At 57.8% G+C, this 22,129-nt stretch overlaps 2 protein-coding genes and 1 long non-coding RNA gene across 3 annotated transcripts; 1 reads left to right on the top strand and 2 right to left on the bottom strand.

Moving 5' to 3' along the window:
* The first annotated feature begins 1,007 nt into the window (after nucleotides 1-1,007).
* Nucleotides 1,008-8,819, top strand: LOC127029203 (E3 ubiquitin-protein ligase TRIM7-like). Its single transcript, XM_050914822.1, has 7 exons — nucleotides 1,008-1,543; nucleotides 4,178-4,264; nucleotides 4,354-4,578; nucleotides 5,296-5,318; nucleotides 5,850-5,965; nucleotides 6,320-6,352; nucleotides 7,230-8,819. Exons 1-7 carry the CDS (start codon nucleotides 1,031-1,033, stop codon nucleotides 7,754-7,756), a joined length of 1,524 nt encoding a protein of 507 aa, XP_050770779.1. The 5' UTR covers nucleotides 1,008-1,030; the 3' UTR covers nucleotides 7,757-8,819.
* A 1,199-nt stretch (nucleotides 8,820-10,018) lies between these two features.
* LOC127029199 (zinc finger protein 692-like) lies at nucleotides 10,019-18,033 on the bottom strand. The gene is made up of 11 exons (XM_050914817.1): nucleotides 17,846-18,033; nucleotides 17,702-17,733; nucleotides 16,869-17,291; nucleotides 16,123-16,171; nucleotides 15,791-15,937; nucleotides 15,283-15,411; nucleotides 12,769-12,831; nucleotides 12,396-12,474; nucleotides 11,836-11,950; nucleotides 11,415-11,514; nucleotides 10,019-10,957 (listed from the first exon to the last, which is right to left on the bottom strand). Exons 1-11 carry the CDS (start codon nucleotides 18,031-18,033, stop codon nucleotides 10,510-10,512), a joined length of 1,773 nt encoding a protein of 590 aa, XP_050770774.1. The 3' UTR covers nucleotides 10,019-10,509.
* Nucleotides 18,034-20,420: 2,387 nt separating this feature from the next.
* LOC127029212 (uncharacterized) lies at nucleotides 20,421-21,033 on the bottom strand. Its single transcript, XR_007768145.1, has 3 exons — nucleotides 20,967-21,033; nucleotides 20,568-20,683; nucleotides 20,421-20,469 (listed from the first exon to the last, which is right to left on the bottom strand). It is a non-coding gene; the product is annotated as an uncharacterized LOC127029212 (long non-coding RNA).
* Between the last annotated feature and the right edge of the window lie 1,096 nt (nucleotides 21,034-22,129).

The following is a 22,129-nucleotide window of genomic DNA, read 5'->3' on the forward strand; positions in this document are numbered from 1 at the left end:
GAAAAGCAAGAAAAACAGGAGGATGTTTCATCAGGGCTGTTAGAAGAAGAATTAAGAAAAATTAAAATAGGGGATGGCCCACGTTCAGCCTAACGAAGACACTTCATTGTTGAAACTTGAGACGTTAAGACAATCATTTTTAGTGATTATTAATCTGTGATTTAATAGCATGTGTTTAATAGAAGCACGATGAGGAGATGTGGACAAATTAATGTGTATTTAAAGTTTTATTTTCAGGGAAGTCGTGCGATTATGGAGCTCCGTGGATGTAGGGATGCTCCGTGGGGCTGCTGCGCGCCATGGGGCACCTCGGGGCGAGGTGATGCCCCATGGGGGCCCCGGGGATGCTCCGTGGGGTGGGTACCCCAATACCGGTGTGTGTGTGCGTGTGTGTGTGTCCCTGGCCCTGATTCCCCCCTTCTTTTACAAGGCAGGCGGGGGAACCCAGGCTTTGGGGCACCCCCCCCAGCCGCCACCCTGGCATATGAGTGGGACCCAGGCATCCAGCTGCCCCCCACCCCCCGCATCCTATAGGCACCGATGCATCCCCCCCAACATCCTATAAGGACCCAGGCATCCGGGCTTCCCCCCTCCGCCCAACAACCTATAGGGACGGAGACCTCCCCCCTGGCACCCTACAGGGACCGAGACGCATTCTCCCCCCACCCCATCAAGCTATAAGGACACCCCCCTCCCCCCCCAGCATCCTATAGGCACCTATGCATCCACTCCCAACATCCCATAAGGACCCACACATCCGGGCTCCCCCAGCACCCTATAGAGACCGCCCCCCCCAGCCCTATAGCCCCCCCACCAAGCCAGCGGGCCCCGCCCCTCTTCGCCACGCATGCGCAGTCCGCCCCCCCGCGGGGGAAAGACGCAGGCGTCCTCGCTCTCCGCCTGGCCCCGCGCAGGCGCGGTCACGCCCCCTTCTCCCCGCGCAGGCGCAGCCCCGCCCCTCCCGCCCGGCAGACGGGCGGCGGAGCGGCGCGGAGAGGAGCGCGGAGCCTAGCGCAGCCGGGGAGCCGGGATGGAGGCGCCGCCCGCTCCCCCCGCCGTCCCGCCCGCTCCCTGCAGCGCAGCCCGCAGCCTGCAGGACGAATTGACGTGCCCGGTGTGCCTGGAGTACTTCAACGACCCGGTGCTGGTGGCCGAGTGTGGTCATAACTTCTGCCGCGCCTGCGTGACCCAGTGCTGGGAGGACTCGGCGCGGCGGCTCTGCTGCCCGCAGTGCCGGGAGCCGGTGCCGCAACGACTTTTCCGCCCCAACCGTTCTCTCGGTAACATCGTCCACATCGTCCGCCAGCTGGGGTTGCCGCCGGGTCCCGCTGAACCGCCGCCGGGGCCTCCCGCCCCCGCCCCGCCTCTGCCCGCCGCCGCACCTCCCGGCCCGCCGGGGCCGCCGCGCTGCCCTCGCCACGGCGAACCGCTGCGGCTCTACTGCGTGCAGGATCGCCGCGCCGTCTGCGTCGTCTGCCACCTTTCCCGGGAGCACCGCACCCACACCGTGCTGCCCGCCGAGGAGGCGGCCCACGCCGCAGAGGTCAGTGGCGGGGGGGGGGGGTGGGCCGCGGTACACCGGGACCACGTGGCGGGCGCGGTAGGGGAGCCCCGGCGGCGGCAGGGAGCTGAGGAGCACCTACGGGGTGCGCTAAGGACCCCCCTGGTTTGGGGGGCCGGGGGGCTGTATGTGCAGTAGGGGATCCCCCTTCCGGGGGTGGCAATGCACCCGGAGCCCATGTCGGGTGCGGTAGGGGACCCCCCGGGAAGGAGAGTACTGGGAGCACCCCCCTGGGGTGTTGAGGTGCAATGAGGACACCCCCCCTTAGGGAGCCCTTCTTGGGTGCAGGATGGCCCCCCCCAGAATGGAGAATGCAATAAGGGAAGAATAGAAGGGAAAGTACCCGGGACACCCCCCACCCCGAACTGGGGGTGCAATAAGGACACCCAACGGGGTGGGAGTGCACCGGGGAAGCCCCTGCCCATGGGAGGCAATGCCCCTTGGGTGCAAGAGGGACCCCCTTCCCAGGGGGGTACAAAGGTAAGCGTGCTTACCCCCCAGCATGTAAGGTGCAGTAGGGAACCCCCTGCGATGTGTTCCCCATCTCCATTCAGGAGTACGTGGGATGCAGTGAGGATAGTGGGGGCCCCCCCCAGGGTGTAGGGTGCTGGGCCCCCCCTTTCCAAGCTGGGTGCATCTCCATACAGTGGGGCAGGATATGGGGTGCAATAGGGACTCAGTTTCCCCCCCAAGCCAGGACACTGTGGGGTGTGGGGGCTGACCCCATGCGGTAGGGCAGGATGGAGGAATGTCCCTGGTGCAAATGGAGCTGGGTTTAACTGGGAAGATACTGGCAGGGGGGTGTTGGCCAGTTTGGTCTTCTATGTGAAATAACACAGAACTGGTATGGGAATCCCTGGGGTCGCCTTTGTGCGGGTGTGAGTGTGCAAAATACCATCAGGCACCCCAAAATCCTCAGCTCCCAATTCCCTGGGCAGAAGTGCTCTGGACTGAGCATGGAGCCTGGCTCTTTGGGACGGGGGGCTTATTTTTTTATCACCGAGCACAATCTGGGGCTAAAGTGGAGCAGGAATCCCCCAGGAGTGACTTTTTCTGCCCCCCCCCAAAAAAAAACCAGCACAGGGCAGTTAAGCAACGTGACGCAGAGCGAATACGGAGCCCGGCCTCCGGCGGCATTCGATCTCTGCCGAAACTGCCGCCGCGACGAAGGGGAGACCCCCCGCGTCATGATGCAGAGGGCTCCGTGATGGAAATAATTATTAATTAATAATTAAGAGGTGTCTGAGTGTGGCAGCCTGACCTTGAGCAGCCAGGCCTCGTTCCTCCGGCGGGGTGGAGGAAAACCAAGATGCCGGACAGGGAGCGGATGTTTACTGCGCAGCGGCAGCTGGAGGAGGAGGAGGAGGAGGGTGGCACCGGCGCAGCCGGGGTGATCACGGTGGATCGGGGAAGAGGATTGTGTGATTGTTAACCGCTGCATATTAATTCTTGTGATTGTCGGTGTCGAGGCAGGTGACACCAAAGGCTTTTATACTGAATTTTGTACTGAAATTGCTGCGGGTGCCCAGTTGCGCCGTCCTTGCCATCTTCAGTGGCTGTGGTTGCTCTTAGTGGGAAGCTGGAGCTCGAGTTGGCGTCGTCCCCTCCCACCCCCAAATTTGGGATCTTGTCCTTTTTTAGGATCGCAGCATCTTTAGGCAGGTCTGTCATTGAACGCTGCTCAGGCTGTTGCTCTCTTGGGTTTGGGGTTTTTTTTTTTTCCTCCCATCATTAATCTGCTTTTATGCATTTTTAACAACGGGTTGTTGCCTCTTGCGGGCTGCTTGCAACCCGTGCCCCCCGTTTTTCCGACCTTTGCTTTTGTCTTGTGCTTAAATTCTGCATTATCATGAGGCGTGTGGTAGCAAGCGCCGGTTTGCACAGCTGGTTAACAGCAGCAAAATCTCTGTAGCTTTGCATTTTATTTATAAAAGATCTGTCATTGCTTTCTCCCAAAAGCCCTGCTGCTTTTTGTTTAGTGTTGCTAGGAGTCTCTCCTTCGGAGGTCAAATGACTTAAACGAGGACGGGCATGATGGTTTCCAGTAATAAGCTGTTAATAAACTTAACGTGCAGCCTGGAGGCGGCCGGCCCCTCCGTCTCGGTGGGGTTTAGGCAGATGTCGGGGTGCCTTGGCCAGTCTCCCCGGCTCGTGGCGGGGCTGGGATGTGAAAGCTGATCCCGAGAGGCGCCGGGGCGGAAGGGGTTTTCACGTGGGTGGGACTTGGTGGTTCGCGTTTGCAGCTGCGCTCTTACAGGGAGCTAAAAATTGGCTCTAATTTATTTTTTTTGCCTTGTTGCCCTTTTTTCCTTCTCCTGCACCTGGCTCTGAACTGCTCAGGCTGTTTTAGGGGACAGTTTTTGAGCTGGCTGGGGAAAGTTTTTGGGTTTCTTGGCATGCCCAAAACTAAGGGTTGATGATAACAGGGCAGGGGAGGACATGGTGCGGTGATGGCCTGACTTCAGTTTGGGTTCATGGTGTTCTCCGGCTTCAAAAAAACCACGCTTGATAAAATTTGGCCAATTTTAGCAGCAGCGCTGGAGGGATTCCTCCACCACCCCTTTCTTGATCCCAAATAGGAAGGATTCCCAACAGATCTCCTCTTTCTCCTTCCAGGAGGTGCCACAGGAGCATTTGAGCTCCCTGAGGAAAGGACGCGAAGAAGCCAAGGCTGAGAGGGAGAGGCAGAGCGAAGACTTGTTGGTGAGTGCCTTGGGGTGGGGGTTTCCCCGAACCCCCCCCCGGCCACAGAGATGTTGATCTCACATGGGTTTCCCCTCTGGGTTTTGCAGAAGCAGACAGAAGTGGAGAGGCAGAAGATTGTGGCTGAGTGCAAGGAGCTCCGGGGCTTCCTGGAGGAGAAGGAGCAGCTCCTGCTGTCCCGTCTGGAGGAGCTAGACAGAGACATCGTCAAGAGGAGAGATGAGAGCGTCTCCCGGCTCTCCGAGGAGATTGCCCAGCTCGATAAGCTGCTGGGCGAGCAAGGAGAGAATGGCCCAGGAAACCCGTCTGGGCAGGTGAGACTCCTGGGACGTGTCCTCCCAGCCCAGAGGTTACGGTTTAGCAGGGTGTAAAACCCGGGAGAGCTTGTGGTTGGGATCCCTGGGGACAAAAATCCATTTACAGGGACTGCAGGGTGCTGACATGCTCTGCTGGGGAGCAGCTCAGGTCCGTTAACTCCGTGCCGGAGCTGGCCCATCTATGAGTCAGGGGTTTTGACTTGCTGCAGGACTGCTGGGCTGTTTTTTTTCAGGTGGGAACCCAAATTTTAGCACACCTTTGGAGGGGCTAAAATTGGCCCTTGTAGTAGTGAAGCTGCTTGGGCCCCCTTTGATGCCAAGAACTAAGAAATACCCAAACAAACCTCGCAAACGTTTTTGGTTTGTGTCGCTGTCTCCATCATCGCTGTGAGCCCTGAATCCTCATGGTTTTGGCAGCTTGATGGCAATCACGATTTTTCTTAATTTCTTTAAAAAAGAAGCATGGAGGTTTTTTTTTTTTCCCACACCCACACTAAAAAAGAAAAAGCGGAAGAAAAAATCCCAAACCATAATTATAAACTAATTCTGCCATCTCCGTGAGTCCAACTGCGCTCTGCTTTGGAAACAGCTGCTGAGAGCTGATCCCCTCAGCAGAGCAGCCGTGGGGTCAGTTTTGGGGAGGATTTTTGGAGGCTGTGAGGTAGAAGAGAGACTTGTACTGATGAGCTTGTTTTTTTTTTTTTTTTACTCCAGGGGGTTGCCCCGGCTGGAAGCAGGTGAGTGAACCTGAGCCCTTGCTGCGTTAACTGGGAGGCTCGCACCGGAGGCAGAGCTGGTGTTGCGAGGGCATACGCCCTGTCCAGCTTCCCCCCTGCCTGCCTTGGGGTTCTCGCCCACACTCGGGTGTTACCTTTGAGGCAAACCCCCAAATCTTTGCGAAGGGGGTTTGCGGCAGGTGGGTTGTGGGAGCCCTTCAGCGTCCTTCCCGAGGAAACAGCGGAGTAACTCGGTTGGCACGGGACCAAACCCACGCCATCGGGACCGGTATCAAAAGCTGGGTCGGGCCGCTCAGCCAAGGTGTGGAGATCCCCACCACGTCTCTGTCTCGGTGGCCTCCTGTGTGCCTCGTACTGGGCAGTCCCAAACTGGACCCAGTCCTCAGGTGTGGCCTCACAAGCACTGACAGAGGGAGAATAATCCAACACCAAACCTCTTCAGTACCAGGACAGCTTTCTTCCCTGTCTCTAGTTTGGAGATTTTATTTTTTTTTTTCCAGAGGGAACCTAATACTTATTTCTCCTTCCCAGCTTTGAGAGCTGGATGTTTTGCAAGCCGGAGGCTGGCTTCACAGAGCTGGAGAAGAAACTCAAGAGCTTTTCCCAGAAGAGTGCAGTGCTGAAAGAGGTCTTGCTGGAGTTCAAGGGTGAGCGCTGAAAAAGGTTTGCTTTAAAAGTTGGTGCCTCCTAATGTAAACTTAACATTTAATTCAACTTAAAAGATGACTCTGAGCTGTGCTCTTGTTTCTCCCTTGGGCTTGTTAAGAGAACTCTTTATTGCTTGAGCATCTGCTCATCAAAAATAAAAAGCTTGCTTGAAAAGCAGCACATTCCCATTGGATTTCTGCGTGGAAGTCTGGCGGGGCCGTACGCGGTTGTTCCCAAGCAGCGGTGTTTGGTGGTTTGCCATAAGGCGGGGAGCAGGGTCCCGTGTGCGTAGACAGTCCCCGGGCACTCCCCGTACATGAAGGGATTTAAATTTCTTTCTTTTCTTCCCTTAGAGAACCTCCGGTTTGAGCTGGAGAATGACACAGGTGAGCACAGTTTGTTTTTGGGAGTCTGACCTTCATTTTTGCAAGGCTTAATTGGGGAGTTTCAGCTTCCCCGGAGGGGGTATCTTGGCGGTAAGACCTTCAAGCTAGCCTTAGAGGTCAGGAGAGGAGAAAATTATTGGTGGTGCTGCCAAGGGAAGGGGGGAAAAAAAAAGATCCAGCTGCTGGGAGAGTCCATGAAAGGCACAGAGCCCTCGAATTTGTTAGGAAACTGTGGGATTAAGAGGACTCTCCAGAAGCTGATCCGTTCTACCCGGAGTGAGGAGACCTTTGGCCTCGCTGGTGGGTGTTGAGTTAGCTGAGAGATGGACTTTGCAACCTTTGCGTTTGCTGCTGGTAGTTCAGGGACGTCGCTGGGCTCCGTCTCCTTGGCAGGGTGCGGGATAGACCCGTCTTGCTTCTAGCAGTCTCTGATGTTCCACTCTCGCAGTCATTTTCAGGCTGTGCAGCCCTAGTTCCTGACAGTCCCCCGAGTACAAAAGCAGCCCTTAAACACGAGGATATTTGTGCTCATTTCTCTCCGGCACTTGGCAGTGACTTAAAAAAAAAAAAAAAAGTTATTTCTGCCCAGAAATTTCTATTCTAGAGCAAGGAGGTGTCTGGGATGGGGCAGGCTGGTGGCTTTGCAGCAGAGATCTGGCTGTTTCTCTGCTTTAATTAGAAAGTGGAGCCTGATCTTTGTTCCCCTGCGGCTCTTTGCGCTTTGGGTGCTTAAAGCTGTTGGAGGTGACCCGCCTGGCGTCGTCCTCGTCTGGTTTTGGGGCAGAGACGATGAATCCACTTGGAGGGTGGCTCCGACGAGGGTGGGAGAAAGGTCCTTAGCTTGCAGACGCTCACGTCCGTGTTTCCCTCTTCCCAGGTGATCTCTCTCTGGACCCGGACACGGCCAACCCCTACCTGGTGCTGTCGGAGGACAAGAGGAGCGTGCGGCTCAGGAGTGCTCCCCAGGAGCTGCCGGCAAACCCCAAGAGATTCGATTACTCCTTCTGCGTGCTGGCGGCGGAGGGTTTCATAGCTGGGAGGCATTACTGGGAGGTGGAGGTGGGAGATGGAGAGAGCTGGGTCCTGGGGGCGGCCCGCGAGTCAGTGCGGAGGAAGGAGAAAATCGACTTTGCTCCGGAGGAGGGGATCTGGGCGGTGGGGTTGAACTGGAAGGGGAAGAATTGGGATCAGTATCAGGCTTTCACCTCCCCGGAGACGCCCCTGTCCCTGTGCGAGAGGCCCAGGAAGATCGGGGTGTACCTGGACTACGAAGGCGGGTGGGTGGCGTTTTACAACGCCGATAACATGGCTCCCATCTTCACCTTCACGGCCGCTTTCACCGAAAAGATCTTTCCTTTCTTCTGGCTCTTCTATGTGGGCTCCTCGCTCTCCCTTTGCAATTGACCCGTCCAAGTTTCTTTAACCCTCCCCAAGGTGACCTGCAAGTAGTGCCCGCTCCTGTCCCCTTTTTCCCCTTGCTTTCAGACAGAGGACCCCAAAACTCATGATTGTCCCTTGTTCGGCGTTGGGGTGAACTTTTCCTTGTTGCATTTTAAAGTTTTGGGTCTCTTTTTACCCTGAAAACCTTCCTCTGGGGCATCAACCGTTGAGGGTGGCTGCTTAAGTAGCCTCTACATGGGGTTATTTTCCCTCCCTCTGGCCTGCTGTATAAGCAACCCCGTATGGTTTTGTTTTGTTTTGTTTTGAAGTTGGCTGCCCCATGTAAACAGGGATGTAACCAGGGAGAAAAGCTACCTTAGGGGTTTATTGCATCCTGCATCGATCCGTAGCCAAAGCCGCCTGCTTTCGTGCACCCCCGGGAAGCTCTCGAGGGCTAGAAAACCTGCGTGAGGAGGAGAGGTACAATACCCAACCCCTGATTGCTGACACCGTTGCTCTGCAGGTCACCTTTTAGCTTCCCCCCCACCCCATCCTCGCTTTCCTTTCCTCCTTGGGAAAGGGCCAAGTCCGTCTTCCGCTGCTGCTAGCACTAAGAGAGCAAAACCTCGCCATCTCCCTCGCCGCTTCCCCCCCGCTGTTAACGCTGAGCGTCCGTAGGGCCGGAGCAGAGCCGAGCGCTGGGAGCCGCAGCCTTGGGGAATCGAGTGAAAGGGAGAAGGGATGCTTTTGGGTCAACCCTGGCAGGGGTGTAGCTGTAGGGAGAGCCGTGGCCGTGCCGCAAACCCGGAGTCTCTCGGCCGCGCTCGGCGTCGCAGGTTTTTTTGGGGTTGGCTTTGTGGATGGGGGGCAGCTCCCGATGGAAAAACCAGGCCGTGTCGTGGGGAAGGAGGGGGAAGCCTTGTTTTTAGGTGTGATCTCGCGCGTGCTTATAAACCCCTGCCTGCCCTCGTGTGATCCCGCGATGCTGTTATGTCTCTTTGCCCTGTCACTCTGTTTAGTGGGGAAATAAAAGTTGCTGTGCAAAAACAAACAAAAAAAACCAAACAAAAAACCCCCTAAAAACCAATAACCTGATGTTTTTTCTGTGCCGGCTGCGGAGGGAAAAGCTGCTCTCGGGGGACAGGCTTGGTCCTGCAGCGATGCTACTGCTGCCGAGCCACCCGCTCCACCGAGGTGAACAGAGCTGGGGACACCTCTCCTTGTCCCCAGCCAGCTCGGGGGGGGCTCGGCAGAGTTTTGGGGTCTCTGCTGGAGGGTCTAAGCATGGGATGGGTTCACCCAGCAATGGGTGCAGCCAAGGAGGGCTGAGCAATCCCCCTAACTCCCCCAGCCAAGAAACCCCCCCTGAGCTTTGAGCCCCACAAAATGGCCCTGACTCGGAGCCGCAGGCTACCTGTAACTTTAATTTAAAGTTTAAATTGACTTATTTAAATGCCCAACAAGGCCAATTTTTGGAGGTTTAAGACCCTCCCCACCCTTTCCATGCATATAATATTTTACCTCTTTTGTCAGAAAGCATTGAGGCAACAGCTCCGTTTTCTTTCAGAACTGCTAGAAAAGGGAAAGAAATAAGATAACCTGTAAAGCCTTTAAAATAAACCCTTGGAGAGGCAGAATAAGGGGAAAGAAGGACCCTGGTTTTGGGGGAGTCATGTGAGAAGCTTGCATGGCAAAAGGCAGGCAGTCCCCATGGCCCTGCCTTCACCTTGCAGCATCAAGCTCTTTTTTGGGGGTGAAAAAAAGCCTTTTTTGGGGGTGGGTAGAAGCCCCTCTATGAGGGGAGGCAGCATTTCTGCAGGCAATTGGGCTCATTCCCCCTCGGCAGCTGGGATTTAGTCCTCGTTGCAGCCAGAAACAAAAAGCCGTGGGTGCTCAGAATCACAGTGGAAAAACCCACCTTGAACACCCATCTTCTCCCCTGAAATGTGCTGCTTTTTTTCCCCCCCCTCCCCAAATGCTATTTGAGGGCACAGCCTGACTTGTAATTCCTACAGCCAGCCCCATTTCGGGTCCCTGATTCCCGCGGGCGCTCCGGCGAGCTCCGTCCTCCCTGCAGCCCCTTTATCTGTGTCAAAACCATCTTCTAGCCTACGCTCACAGGGTTTTTTTTTTCCGATAAACCTTCAAGGCTGCATAAATATTACAATCCTTTCCAAAAAGGCTCAATAAAAGGCAAGCGGTGGTTGTAGGACTTGAGGAACCATCACCGGATCAAGTAACGCCCGTTTCCGAGGCCAAAACCAGTAACAGCCTCAATCCCCTCCACCTACCGTTGACTTCCCGACCTAAATCGCCCTTTTTTTATTGTGCTAAATACAGACAACCTTTGGACTGGGTGTCGAGGCAGGCTGCACACACAGAAATCTCACTTTTCTACCTCTTTTTCATAGCAACTCGGCGCCAAAGGGGCCGGCGCAAAGCGGGGAAACCCACTTTTACACAAAATAAGTCTTTATTGAGGATCCTGCCGCTGACTTTGGCAACCTCACGCTCCCTCCTCGCAGCGAGGGAGCCGGGCGAGAGGCTCCTCCGCCTGCGGCAACGCTGCTGCGAGGTCGACGGAAGCCTGGGCTTTAGCGGAGAAGCTGGGATTTCCCCGGGAAGCGCCAGTCCTTGCCCGTTCCTTGTATTTTTGGCACCTGGATGCGCTGCTGCCACGCGCCGCGGGGTCCAGCGGCGTTTCACCTTGCCCCATCGGTCCTTCCATCCTGCTCTCTGATCCGCTCCTGCGGCCAAGAACTGGAGGATGAATCCTGCTACGAACCGACGCCGTCCATCACCCGGCCTCGGGGTGCACCCGGATCCTGCCCGATACCCCCCTGATATTCAGCTGAGGCTGCAATGGGAGATGGGGTCTGCTCCGGTTCACCACCGCTCACCAGGGTGTCCCCAAGCCCCGGCATCTCCAGGGGTTCCACGGCCAACGTTCCGGGTGCCTCCGGGTGCTCCAGCCCTGCCCGCGTCCCTGCCCTGAAGTTGGGCGGTGGGGATGGCACCGTCTGCCGCTGGCCCCCCTCGGCTTGGAGGGGTCCGCCGGGCACTTCGGGGTGACTTTTGCTTTTGTGGGCGGTGACGTTGTCTTTCTTCTCGAACTTCTTGCCGCAGATGTCGCAGGAGAACTGGTAGAAGGACTCGGCGTCGTGTTTCTTCATGTGCCAGTTCAGGGAGGCTTTCTGGCGGCAGGTGAAGCCGCAGATCTCGCACCTGGGAGAAAACAGAACGGGATCGAAAGTAAAAGAATTAAAAAAAGCTGTTACAAGTGATTAAGCACGAGGGAGAGCTGGCCCCGCCTCATCTTGATGCTGCAATTTTACGTGGGTTTAGCAAAGCCACCGCCCCACGCTGCTGCCTTAGCTCTGCGTGGCTTCAGCACACCCTCCAGGCAAGGAAATGCATTGCTCTCGTTAAGTCCCAGCTTATTAAGCTTCTCCAAATCAAGCCCGTGCCCTGAAGCTGATCCTAAAGCTGCTGGATCAGAGCGCAGCCAGCCCTGGGTGGGGCAGAAACCTTTAGGCAAAGCAAAAAGAACAGCCAGTCCTCTGGCTGCCCACGGCGAGGAACTTGGCTCTCCCACCCACGCACCGAGAAGCTAAATCGGGGTTGAAACGCGACGGGGAGAAACCAGAGCGTCAGCGGTCGTGTTGATGGGGCTGGTACTTACTGCAGGGGTTTCTCCCCTGTGTGGATGCGCCTGTGGATGATCAAGTTGCTGCTGGTACGAAAGGACCGGGCGCAGAACTCGCAGATATAGTCCCGCTTGTCTGTGGGGCAGAACAAAAAAAAAGGTTTAGGGGCCGATCCCGTGGAGAAGAGCAGGCAGGGGGCTTTCAGGATGTATTTTAGGAGGCAGGATGCTTTCCCAGCGCGGAAACGGAGATGATAAATGAGAGATTGACAGGAGATCTCGGGAGCAGAAAGCAAACGGGTGCAGTAACATCTACCAGGGATGCAAATGTGAACGGTGAGGGCGTGGGTACGGTCAGCTGTAGCCCAGCAGAGGTGGGACAAGCACAGGAGAGGACGTATAGGGAGGTATATATCTGTATAGGGGGTACGTGCCCACACCGAGGCGGCCGACTCACCGCTGTGCAGTTTCTCATGCTCCTTGAGGTGCTTCTTGAAGTTGAAAGACTTGCCGCAGCTGGGCTCCGAGCAGGTGAAGGTCTTCTGGTGGACGTGCTGGTACTTCTTGTGGTGCTGCCGTTTTGGGGGAGAAAAAGGGAGAGTGAGAAGAGAGGAGGTCGGTTCTGAGAAGCTGCACTTGGAGGAAGCCCACGGGCACCTTCCAGCGACAACTTCCCCCCGCCCCGGTTTGCTCCCTGAAGCGCGTGGTGGCACTTCAAGCGACCTCAGGCACGCCGAGCTGCCGCTGAACACACGGGGCCAACAAGTCCCATATCTATTATCCAGCTTCGGAAAGCCACGGGCAATTCAGGTTGCCCAATTCCAGCTCTAGGACAACAGCCAAGATGCCCAAAACGGAGCTCGGACAGGCAAAACCTGACCTTATCTGGTGGGTCACCAAAGCTGCTGGTGGCCCCAGAAGAGACTGGGAGTGGGAGGGATGCTCATGCCCAGCTCGGCTGCACCTCCCAGGACGCGAGAGGTGGATTTAAGCGCAACGGCTGCCCCTAGCCCTCACGTTCAGGTACTGGCGGTTGGAGAAGATCTTGCCACAGCCTTCGAAGTCGCACAGGAGGATCTCGCGCTTCGCCGCCTTCCTGCAGGAGAGAAGGTGGAAAACCATCGTCAGCGAGGATGAGCAGGGAGGAGAGCCGAAAAAGCTGCGGCTTTTGGATTTGGCACCCCACTACGTCCTCCTCACCCCTCTTCCCTCTTACCCACCCATCAAAAGCTTAATTTAAGCAAATAGAGCCCTTCAGGAGGCTCCTATCAGAGCAAGTGTTGCTTGCCAAGGGTGTCCCACCACGGAAGGGCTGAGCTGCACCTTCTCGTCTTCCCGAGGGGCTGGGAAATGGCGCAGCAGCTTCCCCTTCCCCACCAGCCCCAGGTACCTGATCCTCTTCGGGCCGATCTGGGCCACGTCCTCGTCGCACGGCCGCGCTCGCCTCTTGCAGCTGCAATGGGAAAGAAACGTCTTGAGTGAGGCTCTTGTCCCTTCTCTTTGTCCCCACGCACAGAGCCGAGAAGCTGTGGTCCTCCAACCTCGCAGCCGATGGTTTCCAAGCAAACCCTACGTTAAAACCATCCTCTGGGCGACCGTTTCTCTTTTATTTCTTCCACTTTGGGAATTCAGTGTTTCTCCCCATCAGAGCAGGAAACGATGTTAACAAATGCACCTTTCAGACATTATAAATAGGAATATATTCTTTATTACTTGTTACAAAAAGTCTTTCACATGGTTTTGGGTATGTTCCAGGGCATTTAAGATTGCTCTCATCCTCATGCCAGTCTCATTTGATCTATAATTTATCCGCAGCTCCGTGGAAACAGCAGCTATTTCTGGCTGACATCCTGAAATCAAAGAAAGATACGTTAAAAAAAACCAGGCGTGCTTTTGTAGGGAGGAGAAATAAAGAGATCGTTAATAGATGATGATGCCAGACCACATCCTCAGCACTGAATAAAAATAGGGGCTGGGCATCTTTGTCCACAATCTCTTAAAAACGTTTTATCAGCTCCTGATGGCATTACCTTTGGGAAGCGAGGATGAACACACCAAAGTCTGGAGGCTCTCGGTTTTGCTCATAAAATAGTATTTTATCTCCATTCTTCCGGTTGCTGCGACAAAAGAGGGGGGAAAAAATTAATCCAACGCTTGTAAATATGATCTCTGTAACCAAAAGCTCAGCCTTAAAAAGGGCAGCGCCGACTTAAAAGTTTAGGCAGGGCTTTGGAGAGGGGGTTAAAAGCTCCAAGACGGCACTGGTTGCCCAGGAAAGGCAACGGCCGCTGTCATCAGCCACTTCTGCAAATCTCCGGGTGCGTCTTTCGGCACCGAGGTACTTTTGGAGGTCTGAACACCAGGATTTAGAACGGAAAGCGTGCAGGACCCCAAAAAATGCCAGAGGGATGTGAAAAAAGTCCCTCTTTTAATTCGCTTTTGGCCTTAACAAGGACTACCTAGACCTAACCCAAAGCTTTCCACCCTCAAATTGAATTTGAGGGCCCGGTGTCCCCCGGTGCTACGTGTCCAGCGATGGGCAGGGAGAGGAGAAAAGCAAATGCCAGATTTACCGTCACGTTTTCCTTTGCTGGGACTGGGTCTCCGGGAGGGCGTTCGCTCTTCCAGCGAGCTGCGAGGCGGTTTCAGAGCTGCAAGGAGACGGGAAGGGTGTTTAGCACCAAAAAGAAGCGGCAATACCATGTCGAAGTGAAAAAGCAAATCGATAAAAGCCTTAACGGAGCAGCGCGATACTTACGCGGTGAGTTTTGGGGCGTGCGTTTTGCTGCCGGTCCCATCTTTCGCAGGACACACGAAGGCAAGATGCGTTACAAGGCGGCGTTACATGGTCACTCCCGCTAACTCCAACGAAAAAGGGGGTTTTAACGCCCTCGTCGTATTAAAAGTGTAAGAAAATCCAGCAAGGTGATGTCTCCTTGTGTGTCGGCCCCAAGAGGCAACGCGTGGACCATCCTCTTGTTTCAGCATCGAGACCAACCTCTATTTAATACTCTTGCATAAAGACCCGGCAAATAATTGAGTGATGACTGGAGCTTATTTAGAACAGAAAAGTGAATTTTGAGGCGACGTGGCTGGGAAGGAGAGATTAAAACCTAACCCTCAGCCTCGAACAGGCAGTGGTAAAGAATGCTTGCAAATTAAATAATCGTGGTCGTTATCAAGCTGTCCCTTGACCAACACTTGATGTTGGCAGCGGTGCCGTCGCTACTCACCTCTCCCCATGGGCTCGAGCTGCTGGGCAATATAGCTGGGCCATATAGAGCTGCTCTGGCTGCTGGAGAAGCCCCGTATCTATAGGTGGAGACAGGAGTCTCTGCGCTTATGCAGGGGGTGGAACGCGTGGATTTTTTGCTGCTGCAAACCTCCAGGCTGCTTGGAGGCTTTATATATGTGAAAGAAGGGCTTCAACGCCCACCACGGTGGTGGTTTAAGGGGTCTTCAACCCCTGCCCAAGCAGCAGGTCCTTGCTCCCCGGCCACCCGAGCACAGGGACCAGCTCCACGAGAGACACGGCGGATGAAACGATGACTTGTTGAGCACCCCCGTAGCAAGATCCACGTGCCAGACCCCCCCCCTTTGCAAGCTCCAACACCCAACGAGGCCTGGCAACGCAGCTCTGCCCTGAGGACGGTGGCACCGCGAGGAGAAGGATTAAACACCCTTGGGGACACGCGGCTGTTGTCCTGCCCAGAGCTCAGGGCTTGAACATCATTTCTTGTTGGGTTGGATGGTTTCCATCTGGTTTCTCAGCATGGAAAGCAGCAGCATCTCCAACATGCCGCAAAACGCTCGTTCAGCGGCCATGGAGAGATGGATGGCCCAAGACAAGCATCCCGATCCCCGTCCCCAGCATCACCACACCGACGCGGCCGTCGTGACTCACCTGACTCGTCCACTCTTCTCCTCTGATGGGCTGGAGCTGGTCAGGCTCGGCTCGTTTGGGGGCTGCTCCTCCTTTACGGGTTTCTTACGGGCTTTGGTCTGGCTTTGTCGTCGCTGTGGCTCAGAGTCGCTGGGGGAGAAGACGGACATGGAATAGGCAAGACGGTTTAGATGGTTGGATGTGGTAGGACATGGTTGGACGTGGGTTGGACGTGGTTGGATATGGCAAAGACCCTCGCCCAGGCAGAGATACAGTGAAAGAAGGTGCCTCCCCAAAAGGCTGTGCCCTTTTGAGCCCAGAAGCACCTTATTTAAGTGACATAAGGACATTATTCCCACCTCCTCCCATCTCTGCTAGGTCAGCAGTAGCAAGACAAGAGGGTGGCGGAGATGTTAAGGTCTGAAACCCTCCCAGTGCGATACTTGTCTGGATTGGGACGGCGTGACTGGAAGCCTGTGGAGTGGCCCAGTCCACGGGCTCCTTCCCAGCAGCTCTAAGCGCTCCTCACCTGTCCAGAGATGGGTGGTAGTTCTCATCACGCAGGTCATCGGTGTAGGCGAGGTCATCGTCCTCGGCAAGGTCCTCGTCCTCCTCTTCCTCCTCGTCTTCTTGGGGCTCAGCCCCCTGCTCCGCTTTCTCCTCTGGGGCAAGCGCGCTGCAGGAACGCAACGATCAAAGTCAACTCTGCCGCAACGGGTTTTAATCATGGAAGGTCTTCGTTAAAACGTTGGCTGCCCGTTGGAGAACTCAAGGGATGAGATGGATGGGTCCAAACTTGACCTTCACCTCCGGAGAGCCCAGTTATACACCGGGGGAAGACTCATGCATGCCACCACTCACCTCCCGTGATCTTTTGCCATGGTCCCCGTCTCCGCTGGCACTTGGGGAGCTGCAAGGAGACGACAGGAGTTGCGGTAAATTGAAGCAGGGCTGGTTGAGCTGGGATGTTGGGAGAGGCAGAGGAGGGAGGAGGAGGAGGATGGGGAGTGGATCTGGCAGCAGGGTTGGGAAGCCTGCAGGTGTTGGAAAGGACCTGCATGGTGCCATCCCGCCGACCAGAAGAAATGAGGGCCAAGTTACTCCAAAATACTCTACTGGAAGAAGCTCAACCTCTTCTCAAGTAGCTACTACAGGGCACTGTATGGAAAAAAAAAAAAGGAGATTTTTCTCCCTGGTTTTCAGTCTGGGTAAATGCCAAGAGCTGCGGCTCTTGGCAAGTGCTGAGAGCTGCATCAGCAGGGGCTCAGCGAGGTCTTCTGCTCAAGGCCTGTAATGAACCTGAGGTCCTCCAGCTCTGCTTTTCCAGGGGACGGAAAGGACGGAGAAGATACGGGCTTGTTTGGTGGTAGGAACAAGCCTGGTGGGAGACTCCTCTACCTGTTTTTTCAGCAAAGGCCCAGAGATTTGTTTTACATGATGGCGCTGTCAAATCTGGAGCGAGAGGGAGGCAACGGGGTTGGGGCAACATCTGATCGCAGTGGGAAGGTGGTCGATGTGCCCCTGGGACTGGGAGAAGGGCTGAAGATGGGGAATCAAGAAGCCAATGGGGAAATGAGGGTGGAGAAGGGGGACACAGAGGAGCTCACCTGCGTTGCCATCATCACCATCGTCACTACCAGCTCCCGGCTCTTCCCTTCGGTCCCCATCACCAACAGGCGACTGAGCTGCTCCCTCCGGTTCAGCTTCACCCTTCCCGGAGCCGGACTCGGCGGCCAGCCCTGCTCGCCGGAGCGAGCGCCGGCGGCCGGTGGCCGGTGGGGAACTGCACCCCGAGTCCTCCCGTTGTTCCTCTCCATGGTGGCCGGTTATGGGGGTACGGTCCCCCGCCGCCCGGGGGACACCCCAGGAGAAGCTGTGCCCGGCCACGCACTCCCACACCAGCTGGGATGTGCTGCCCGGGGCCGGGGGCTTCACGTCGGGGACGAAACCGCACTCTTGGCCGTGACCGTGGGACAGGACGACCAGGCGCTGCAGGGCATCGGCATGGAGAAGGTTGGGTTCCGGCTCGCCTGGTGAAGGCACAAAAAACCAGACAAATCGGTGAAAACCGGCTCCAAACTTTGGCTTTTCGGTTGTTCTCCATCGTGTAAAACCAGCATAGGGTGGGTGGGAGATCTGCAAGGGTCTCCCTTCACCTTCCCCCCCATCTCATGCAGGCTCTGATGTTTCCACCATATTAAGAGCTCCCCTTTTTTAGCAACCCCCAAAACCTCAAATAGCTCCCCCCCAAAAAAGAGCTGGGGATGCCAACAACCCCAACACAGCCAAACCCAGGGAACGATTCGCCTCCTGCTTGGGGGGGTGAGCATCTCCAGCACCCAAGCGCTCAATGCAACGGGAACCTTCTCTCTTCACCATAAACCTCTTTTGGACCCAAAATAATCAATGCCAACGTGGATTTGGGGTGGGAGGCACCTACCTGGGCTCCAGACGCAGCCGTGGGAGCTGTACCTGCAGTGGGAAGTGGGAGAGTGAGTGAGCTTAAACCTTTCTGTTCCCCATCCCGAGGGTTTTTAAGGGGTTTTTAAGCGTTTTTGCAGCCCCCCCCCTTCCCGCCACTGACCTGTCGAGGAGGAACTGGGCCAACTGGGAGTGCAGGGCAAAGCCGAGCTGCTCCTTGAGGCGACACCAGCGCTCCAGGTGCCCCCCGATGCGGATGCGGCACTTGCTGCGGCGGGCGTCCAGCTCCCGTCGCTTCTGTCGTCGGATGCAATCGGGAGCCCGCTGCCGGCCCGGGCGGCCCGGCTCCATGGGGGGGGTCTGAGGGGGGGGAACACACACGGCGATGGTCAGGGGGATACAGGGATGGAATATGGGGACATGGGAGGGGGATACGGAGGTGGCCAGGCTCCATGGGGTGGTCTGGGGGGGGGGGGGTGTCAGGTGGGGACATGGGAGGGGGATGTGGAGAGGGCCCAGCTCCATGGGGGGGGGGGCTGGGGGAACATGGGGGTGGCCTGGCTCCGTGGGGGGGGTGACAGGGGACATGGGGGGGGACACGGGGGGGCCCAGCACCATGGGGGAGGCCAGGGGGGACGCAGGGTGGGCAGGCCAGAGGAGGCTCCGCTGCCCCCCCCCCCAGGGCCACGCTGGCCTCCCCAGCCAGCTGAAGCCCCGCCTCCCCCTCTAGCCCCCGCCCCCATGCCTTGGCTCCACCCCTCCGAACCCCCTACAGCGCACCTCGCCCTCCTCTTAGCCCCGCCCACCCACCACAGCCACGCCTACACCTCCGCTTGGCCCCTCCCCTCCCCAACCCCGCCCTTTCGGCTGGCTCCTCCCGCTCGCCCGCAAGCCCCGCCCCTCCCCGTTAAGCCCCGCCCTCTCTCTCCCTAACCCCGCCTCCCGCCTTCCCGCCATTTCTCCCCCGAGGCCCCCCCGCCTCTCACGGCCCCCCCTTACCCCCCCCTCGCCGCGGCCCCGTTCCCGCCGCCGGGCCTTAAAGCGGGCCCTGCAGCAAGGAAGAGAAAGCCGACGGGAGGAGAAGGGCCGAGGCTCCGGCCCGCTACCGCCATCCCCGCCGAAGCCATCCCGCCCGCCGGCCAACCTCCTCCGCCGGGCCGCGCTCCATCTCAACCCGAGGTGGCCCCACCCCGGGGCCGTGCCCCCTTTAAGAGCCAAAGGAGTTCCCCCCCCCGCCCCCCCCCCCCCCAATCGCTCACACTGCTCAGGGACCGGGACAAGATGGCGGAGGGCCCGCCTCCGCCTCCCCGCCGCCGCGCATGCGCGCTGAGCCGCTCCCAGCCGCCAGAGCGCGCCGGGAAACGGAGTCCCTCGCGCGGGGGCTGACGGGAGTTGTAGTCCTGAGGTGGGCCCGCCGCGCTGGGCGCGGTGCATCATGGGAAACAGCCATGTGCCCTCTTGGGGCGGGGGGGGAACCAGGCCCTGGGGGTTCCCCCGCTGTGTCCGGGCCCCCCCCCCCCACAGCGAAGCCCCTCGGACCCCCCCCCCCCCCCCGACCCCTCTGCCCAGTGCCAGGCCCCACACTTCCCGGGGGGGGGGGCCACGTCAGGCCTCGGGGTGCGTGTGGGGCCTAGGCCCCACATCCATCAGGCCCCAGGACCGAGGCAGGGGAGATATTCCCAATTTTGGCCTTTTTGGGGGTAAAATATCCCCCTTTACAGGCACCTTTTGGCCTCTTACAGCCCCACCGAGGGCGGTTTTCATCTCCCCGGTTGGGATTTGGTCCGGTTGCCGTCACGCAGAGACCCCCCCCCGCCCCCCGTAACCTGCCCCACACCCCTTCCCTTCGAGCCAGCCCCAAAGCTGCGCTGATAATAAATAATAATAAAAATAAAAGCTAACGCGCCGTTAGTGCCGTGCCTGGGTGACCTCTTCCACGCTCACCCTGCCCTCCTTCCCCTTGCTCCAAGGGCTTTCTCCGACGATGGCTGACAGTCATTCCCGTTGCCCAAATTATCTATTTTACGTGAAATCATTTCTCCCCCCCCCCCGCGAGCACCTCCTTCGGGTCCTCTTCTCCCCGGCAAAAGCTCGGATCATCTTGGCATCCACAAAGCCGTTACAAATTTAGCATTTCTCGCCAGCTGATCTCCACCTCCTCCCTCAGTTTCCCCCTGGAAAAGGGGATTTTTTTTTTTTTTAAAAGCTGTTTTTATTTTTTATTATTTTTTTAAGAAAGACTTCCCATCCCCTTTCCCCACCATCACTTCCCGCGGGGTGGCTTCACATGGGGGGGGCACCGGCTGCACCCTCTGCTCGGCCGAAACCTCGTCCCAAACGGCCTTGATGAAGCTGCTGGAGGATCTCGGAGTCGCAGGAATTGTTTTTCACCCCCGTGACGATTCTTTTTTCTCCTCTGAGCATCCCTTGACGATGATTTTTTGGGGTGTAATTGAGGATTTCGATGCTTTTGACTGCTGGTGGGTTGCTTCCCCGTGGCTTCTCCTGACCCCAAATATCTCCAGCCCCCCCGCAGCTCCCCTCATTATATACAAATTAGCATGCAAATGAGGGGCCAGCTCCCTGCCCCGCTGTTGGCACATTACAAGAGGATGGGGAAAGGGGGGGGGGGGGGGGGGGGTGATGCCCCGGGCCCCCCCGGCTCAGAGCTGGGTGGCTTCTTTCTGGCAGATCGACTGCAGCCCCGAGCTGCAGCTGGTGGAGCTGATCCTGTTCCCCCTCAGCACCCCACAGGCTCTGCCTTCTTCCCCGGGGCTCAGCTGGAACCTGTGGGTGCAGGAGGGAGCCCGTGTCATGGCACGAGGGTCCCTCGGGTGATGCTGGAGGTGCCCACCCCGACACCCATCCCTCCCCAAAGCGCTCACCGGCTCTGGTCCAGGCGGGAGCCGTTCAGCCAGACCCAGCCATTCCCGGCGGAGGGGATGGAAAGGCCGATCCAGAAGTAGCGGGTGGGTTTCTGTAGGATTTCGTTTAGGAAATCCTGTATTGGGGGAGAGGGCAGGTGGCGATGCCGGTGTGCCATGGATCGCCATCCCAAAACAGGCTCCAGCCTGTCCCCGCGCAGCCCCCGTCCCAGGACTGAGCCCCGCCGGTGTGTCCCCCACGCTCTGACGCTGGCAAAGGCACCCCGGAGGCTTGGGCACAGGGGTGGGTGCTGAGCCCAGATTTCTGGGCAAGCCCTTAGCCCTTCCCCAGGTGCCAGCAGCCCTTCGGGTGCAGTCCCGGGACCTGTCCCACATCCCCGATGCCATCGGTCCCTTTACCAGCTCATCCTGGTCCCCCGGCATCAGCAGCTCAGCACCCTGATTCACACAGTCCTGCCGGCTCTCGCTCCAAGGGTTCATCCTGTCGGTAACCCAATAGCACTTGGTCCCGCTCAGCGTCCAGCTCGTGGGGCAGAGCTTGCACCCCTCAGCCTCTGCAGACAGACAGACGGACACCGCCACGCTAAGGCACCCCGGGGGAGCCTTGCATCAGCCGGGGTGGGGACAGCACGATTCGGCCGGAGGGATGCTCCGTCACGGCTTAATGGGGGGGGGGGGGTGTGTCCCATTGAGGGGACCCCATGGGGGGTGGGTTACCTTGCAGGGGGCACAGGCTTTCCTCAGCTCCAGGCAGATGCAGCCCAGCAACGCATTCCTGCGCCCCTCGGTCTGTCCCCTCTCTGCCACCAGCCAAGACACTGGGAGAGATGGATGCTCAGCCCAGTCAGGGACATCCTCCCCCCAGGGATGGAGGGGGCACCCGGTCCCTCCCACCCCCATCCCCCCAAAAAAAAGCCCGTGGGGGCCAACTCACCGCACACCACGAGGGACAGCACCAGGGCGGCCATCAGGGCCCCGAGGAGGCAGCGGGGACGGCGGGAGGCTCCTGTGAGGACACTTGCCCACCGCGGGGCAAAACCCCCCTGGGGGTCTTGCAGGCTGGATCCTACGGTCAGGGGAAGGGGTAAAAAAAAAGGGGGGGGGTTGAGAGCATCCGTCATCCCCCCCCCCCCGAGTCCAAAGCAGGGTTTCCTGGGGCAAAGCACCCAGTAAGACCCCCCCAAACCCCTGCAGACCCTCCTGCAGGAAGGCGTGGCCCCAGTAAGGGACCAGCAGCAGGAGCTGGGTGTCCCCCAAATCCCTCTGCTCCTTCTTTTGGGGTCACAGCTGAGACCCGTAGCTCAGCAGAGGCAGGACGGCAGCCGGCCCGGGGTGTCTGACCAGCCACAGCCTCGAGAAAAGCTCCCCCCCGACCCTCCTCCCTCAATGCGTGCCTCAGTTTCCCCAGCTTGAGCAGCTCTTGGGGACCCGATGGGCGGCATCACCCCGCTTCTCCCCCTTCTCAAGTCGCACCGGTCATCACCACCGCGTATTTCCTCTCTTCCCCCCCCACAAATTTTGAGGGGGGACCAGCGGACAAGAACCCCAATACCTGCATCCTG

This window comes from Gymnogyps californianus, unplaced genomic scaffold, assembly GCF_018139145.2.
Source record: "Gymnogyps californianus isolate 813 unplaced genomic scaffold, ASM1813914v2 HiC_scaffold_84, whole genome shotgun sequence".
Taxonomy (NCBI): Eukaryota; Metazoa; Chordata; class Aves; order Accipitriformes; family Cathartidae; genus Gymnogyps; species Gymnogyps californianus.